Source organism: Leptinotarsa decemlineata, unplaced genomic scaffold, assembly GCF_025532065.1.
Source record: "Leptinotarsa decemlineata unplaced genomic scaffold, Ldec_3_MD MMD2_tig00026307_RagTag_RagTag, whole genome shotgun sequence".
In the NCBI taxonomy this organism is placed as follows: Eukaryota; Metazoa; Arthropoda; class Insecta; order Coleoptera; family Chrysomelidae; genus Leptinotarsa; species Leptinotarsa decemlineata.
In genome coordinates this window covers 14,987,405-14,992,934 of record NW_027412681.1, presented here as the reverse complement: position 1 = coordinate 14,992,934, position 5,530 = coordinate 14,987,405, and the positions used below count along the sequence as shown (strand labels likewise).

Genomic DNA, 5,530 nt, shown 5'->3' with positions numbered 1-5,530 from the left:
GAAGAAATAAATTGGTTTTGGAATTCATGTCGTTTACTGAATGACCAAATAGAAATAAATAACTCCCTAGTACTGAATATTTTTTCAGATGTGGAAACTGGTGATTAACTGACACCTACATAAGCTCAAGTAATTTCATTCATCACATGTTTATTGAAATGAGTTTGTACACTTTCTATACTTTTCTCATGTTGATGTTATTTGATTCATTCTCAAATACAATTTCCCATTTTCAACAATAATTGGGTAGGTGAAACTCGAGTACTTCAAATTCAGATGCTTCAAATAGTAAAACATTATAAATCATTGAATATGTAGATTTTAGTTATAGACACGCCTGAAAAAGCTGTTGTAGAGCGAAACACATGTTACGTTACTATAAAAATGTGTTTTATATAGTGAAAATCTCACAATAAAGTGTTTCTTAAATAAAGTAACCCCAAGCCCCTCTGCGCCCTCACGGCAAGAATTATCGTGATTTCTCCCATTGATACTGTAATGATTATTGCTTCGAAAGAAATTGTAGAAATGAGAATATTTTGTATTGAATCAAATTAAATTGTCTTCTAATGCTTCACTTCGAATCGCGAGTTATTTTGATTTACTGATAATTTCAATTCATTTCCATTATCGAAACCAGCGGCACTACTGATGACGACGGTCGAATAATCCTCAACAGTTTGGGTAGTTGACGTAAAGATGGCGTTAGCTCCGAAAATAAAAATGCAATATAATTATGTGCACACCAATTTAATTCCTATATCCTAAAAATTCGTATTTCGTAGAAACTGGGTGATATATTTTGAAACGTAGGAACTAATGGAACGTCATTATCCTATTCGAATGATTTCCATATTTTTGTGGTTTTCTATTTTTAACGGTATTCCTGTATATCCTTATATGTCCACATATTGTATATAAATGAGGGAACAATTCAAATAATACAGCCAAAGAAATTGATATTATATTATTGATACAGTTTTGAAAAAACTGTATCAAGAATTTGGTTTACGAATGTAGTCATACAGATTCTTTAAAATTGTATGACTACATTCGTAAACCATATTCTTCTATATTTTCCGAAATTCGATATTGAACTACACAAAATGGTCTCAATTTGAATGAAAGGAATATTCTGCATCGCAAAAAATGTCGAGTGGCAGTCAAATTTGTGTTTGGGAACAGAGCGGATAGTTTTGTTTCAATTCAGTTCGTATGAATTGAAATTAATACAAAAATAAATTGGTGATAAATGTCAAAATGGCGTTTCATAATATTCAGATATATGGGTACGTTCTAGATAGTTTCTTTTTATGAGATTGTGGACGTTTTCTCTTCACTAATTTGTGATCTATACGATTTTTTATATTCATTTTGAGTAGTTTGCAATTTTTTGTGAATATGAGTACTCTGATAAGTGTGATTGTTTTCATTTCTGCAATTGTTTTTAATGTAATTCTTTTGAATTTGAATAACTATCCAATTGATTCAAGTGCAGGGATCCCAATAAAGTATATATCGACACCCCCAACGAACAAGGTTGTAACTCATATTCAACAACTTTCGAGGAAAGGCAAAAAACCGTAAAAATTTTTTTGTAAAAATTATAACAAAAAAATGTTTAATTTTAACGCTTTGGAACAACCGTATAGTATTTAGATGGATTATTTCCAAGTGTTTGTATATTTTTCAATATTTCTCAAGTCATTAGAAAAGCGAAATTCACAGACATACAACCCTCACTATTTTCATGATTTTTTTAGGAATAAGGTTGTAACTCATTGATACAACCTTTCTGAAAGCATTTTTGTCTGTGTTTTCAAATTTGACTATTTAAAAGGTTGTATGTTTTATTTAAACATTGTATTCTTTGAAATAACTCTGGTTCGTGCGATATAATTTTCACAAATTTTGGTTTAGATAGAAGGTAAAACTGTTTTTATGATGTTTTATTAAAAACCAACAAATTCAGACAAAAACAAAACATTCTTCTGGGAAAAACAAAATCTTAAACTCTAACATTTACTTAAAGTACAACAACATTATTCTGAATCTGAAGAAGGGTCCTGGGCAACTCCATCAATATATTTTAAATTCTTGTAATAATTGTGGTACAATTCTGGAATGGCTTTTGAATTGCAAAGGCTGTTTAAATCTTTGTACTTAGCTTTGGAAATAGGTAGGGGACCTTTGTAGGCTGAGGGTATAATAGTGGTAGCATCAGGTAAGTTCTGTGTTTTTGCCAAGTTCCTGGAGGATTTTTTGCCTTGTTTTTTTTCTAAATCAATTTGGTAAGAAATTTCAGATAACAAATCATAGTGCACCTGTATCAGGTTGGGGGTTTCCTTTTCTATTTTTAAACATCTGATTTTATTCCCTTTGATTTTATTACTATCTACACCAACATCAAAATTGTTTTGTTTATTCATCAAGTCCTTAAAATTGAGAATTTTACCTTGATTCATTTCAGTCACAGTATATGGCTTGCCAGAAGATTTGGCACATCGTATTATTGATATCCACTGCTCAGGAACATAAACAATTTGATTTTTTTTGCGTCTCTCTATGAGGGCGTGCATCGAGTCTCCTTCATTTTGAGTGTGCCCTACTTCAAAAAACACATGTGTTATATTGATAATAAATTTTTTTGCAGCAAAGGCATACATACAAAACACAATTCTATTTCGGTTTTGCCCTCCACAATTGTCAGAGTAGAAAACAAAATCTTTAAACCCCTCTATAACCTTCATTTCAATAAACCAGTAAACGGCACTACTAATTTCATTGGCACCTTTTTTGCCTATTGTCTCATCCCATACGTAACAAAAGCCCTCTCTGTTTCCCACGTCAAAAATAGTAAAATTATAGACGGCTAATTTTCGTTTATAATAGAATAACGAAACTTCAGACATTGGAGTTGGCAAAATTTTTTGAAGGTCATAGATTGCTAAAACAACTGAGCTACTGCCTGTAGCGACTGATTTATTCTCTTACTTTAATTCCCTGACCACAAATTTAGACGTTATGTGAGTTGTATATTCTTTTTGTAAGGCTTCTTTTTCTTCGGTCGAAGCTCTGGCCCGAACATAATGGGAATCCACTGATGGTATTTGCAAAATATGAGCCCTGACAGTAGCTTTGACATCTTCAGAAATCTGATGTGGCCGATTAGTATGATGCCCACGTCTGTCGTCAAGCACAGCGCAACTAGATTCCTGCATGTCAATTTTCTTGTGAATAGTAGTGATCCATTTATCAGTTATATCTAAAGTATCGACATACATCTTTTTACATATCTGAATTTTTTTGCCATCGATACAAAATGAGTACCAGTGACGCCTGGATGTTTCAATTTTCTGCAGCAGAACATACTTTTTGGACATTCTTTCTACATTTCTGCTTACAAATTCCCCTTGTTTGTTATGATCACCAAGGGCCCAAAAATCAGTGAATATTTTAGTTCTCATTGCAACAGACACATTTTCAGAGCATTTTTTTTACATTTCTCATTACAGCCTTGCTTCATTTGCCGTATATTTTTTAATTTACCACCCTTATTTATGAATTCCTCTCCTGCATTTTTCTTTCTCTTTTGTATATTAGTTTTCCAATTTTCAGGATTTCTCTTTCTCTTACGCCCAAGATTAGATTTTTTTGACATATTCCTCTTAGTATTCTTCTTCGCATCGTCATCTTGTGTAGTAGTGAACGCCACTGCATTCAAAGGCGAACTTGTACTTGGCTGAATAATATCACGAACACTTTCTGCGGGAATTTCATTTAATTCCTCTTCTTCTTGCCAGTAATCTTTTTCGGAACCACCATTTTCTGAAAACCAATAGATCAATCAGCTGAAGTGGAAGAATAAAATAATTATTGTCTTACCATCATGGGACGGAACATACTCTGACACATCTGGGGAAAAAGGTTCTTTCTCCCGGCTAGATGCCGATTCGCAATATGCAGATAGAAAGTTACTGCGGCGTGGTCGTAGATTTTCCTTAAATTGAAATAGTTCCTCGCCATTTTGAATGATTGTTTCGGGGTCTATAACTGAACTTCTATCTGAATACGATTGGTCATCGGCACCGAAACTCACTTCTGAAAAGCAAAAATAAATATGACAATGTATGCATTCACGATACGATATTAAAATAAAAAGTGTGAACATAAAATGAAAAAAGTGAGGTTAAGAATGAGAAAAACTACTTACTTGTCGAATAACTTGTTTTTTCACTGTCCTTTAGAGCCTTTTCTAATAGTTTATTACTGCGCTGCTCACCGCAATGCATTTTGTAAATATTATTTAATCACAATTCCAAAAACGAACAGAAAAAACTAATATCACACACGCTGTCAACAGGTAAACGAATGTTGGTCTGGTGAGAACAAAGCAGTAACTCCGCAAGCATCCAAGAATTTGAAGGAGAAATTCATGCAATAAGGTTGTGACCCGATTTGTATTTTGTTTTTCAAAAATAGTCCCAAAAATTATGCGAAGAACAAAGTTGTATCTATTTTAACATCTTTGTTTCCAAATATTCGATAATAATATCAGATTTGAAGAAAGACGTATTATTTATTACATTCTTTTTAACGTTGAATCACAAAATGTAATATCTCATACAACCATGTTCAACTACGTATTAGCGAAACTATTGTATGCAGACATACGTCTTTAATATTGCCAGATGCGTCTTTTTGTGCTGAGTATGCCTATCGTTAAAACTCAAAAGTACGTTAAGTTGAGTTACAACCTTGTTCGTTGGGGGTGTCGATATGATATAAAACTTTCAGACTTTCAAGTATTGGAATTGTAAAAGGTAGCAGCTTCTCAAAGATTTGGAAACATCAAATAATGTTTGACGCTGACGCTGGCAGAAACAAATTTCTAAAACTTTCCCACTTCCAAAGATGAATTACTTTCACAAAAAGTCGAATTTGTTCCAGCCAAACAATAGATAGACACGCAGTAATGAATGAGCCTTTGTCCGAATCCCGCCCATTTCACGTAGTTGTCTCAAAACGTCGAAACGTTTTGCCAGTCGTGATTTATCAACATTATACTGTCCTCCCACAAGATTAAGTGCAAATTCATCGATATTCAAAGTTTGTTCGGATATCGACGTTTTAATCCTTCGCCTTCACAGATTTATGAGCTATCTTTGAGCAATCAGCCTGACGCGAATCCTTTCGATTCGACAGGAATAATTCATGATAGATGACAGGATTTTGCGGGGCTGAAAAAAAGTGATTCAAACTTGGACACTGAATATTATTATGCTCCACTTATTCGCGTTTCTCACTGAAGTCTGGGAAGTATTTCTAACAAAACTTTATTGTGACACTTTGTTCGTCAATATATACATAGTGGCTACTTTGAAGAAGGAAAGAAAAAATCGATACAATAATAAAAATAAGTGATGCGCCGAATATTCGTTTGGTATTCTAGTCCGGTCAAATTAGACTAAAAAATAAGAGTGAAGGTACATAAATTTACAACAAGCTGCAAATGCGTGTAATTGTTCAA

The 5,530-nt window shown here is 33.3% G+C and overlaps 1 protein-coding gene across 1 annotated transcript; it reads right to left on the bottom strand.

Annotated features, from left to right (window-relative positions):
* Positions 1 to 1,934: 1,934 nt before the first annotated feature.
* Positions 1,935 to 4,776, bottom strand: LOC141485114 (uncharacterized). Its single transcript, XM_074181154.1, has 3 exons — positions 4,214 to 4,776; positions 3,886 to 4,101; positions 1,935 to 3,828 (listed from the first exon to the last, which is right to left on the bottom strand). The coding sequence occupies exons 1-3, from the start codon at positions 4,290 to 4,292 to the stop codon at positions 3,464 to 3,466; spliced, it is 660 nt and encodes a 219-aa protein (XP_074037255.1). The 5' UTR covers positions 4,293 to 4,776; the 3' UTR covers positions 1,935 to 3,463.
* Positions 4,777 to 5,530: the final 754 nt, after the last annotated feature.

What these genes read in the sequence shown, in the direction of transcription:
- LOC141485114 (XM_074181154.1), bottom strand. Translation starts at nt 4,292, where the DNA reads ATGCATTGCGGTGAGCAGCGCAGTAATAAACTATTAGAAAAGGCTCTA. An exon ending in AAAAACAAGTTATTCGACAA is followed by an intron (nt 4,102 to 4,213) that starts GTAAGTAGTTTT and finishes TTTGCTTTTCAG; the next exon opens with AAGTGAGTTTCGGTGCCGAT. An exon ending in GTATGTTCCGTCCCATGATG is followed by an intron (nt 3,829 to 3,885) that starts GTAAGACAATAA and finishes ATTGGTTTTCAG; the next exon opens with AAAATGGTGGTTCCGAAAAA.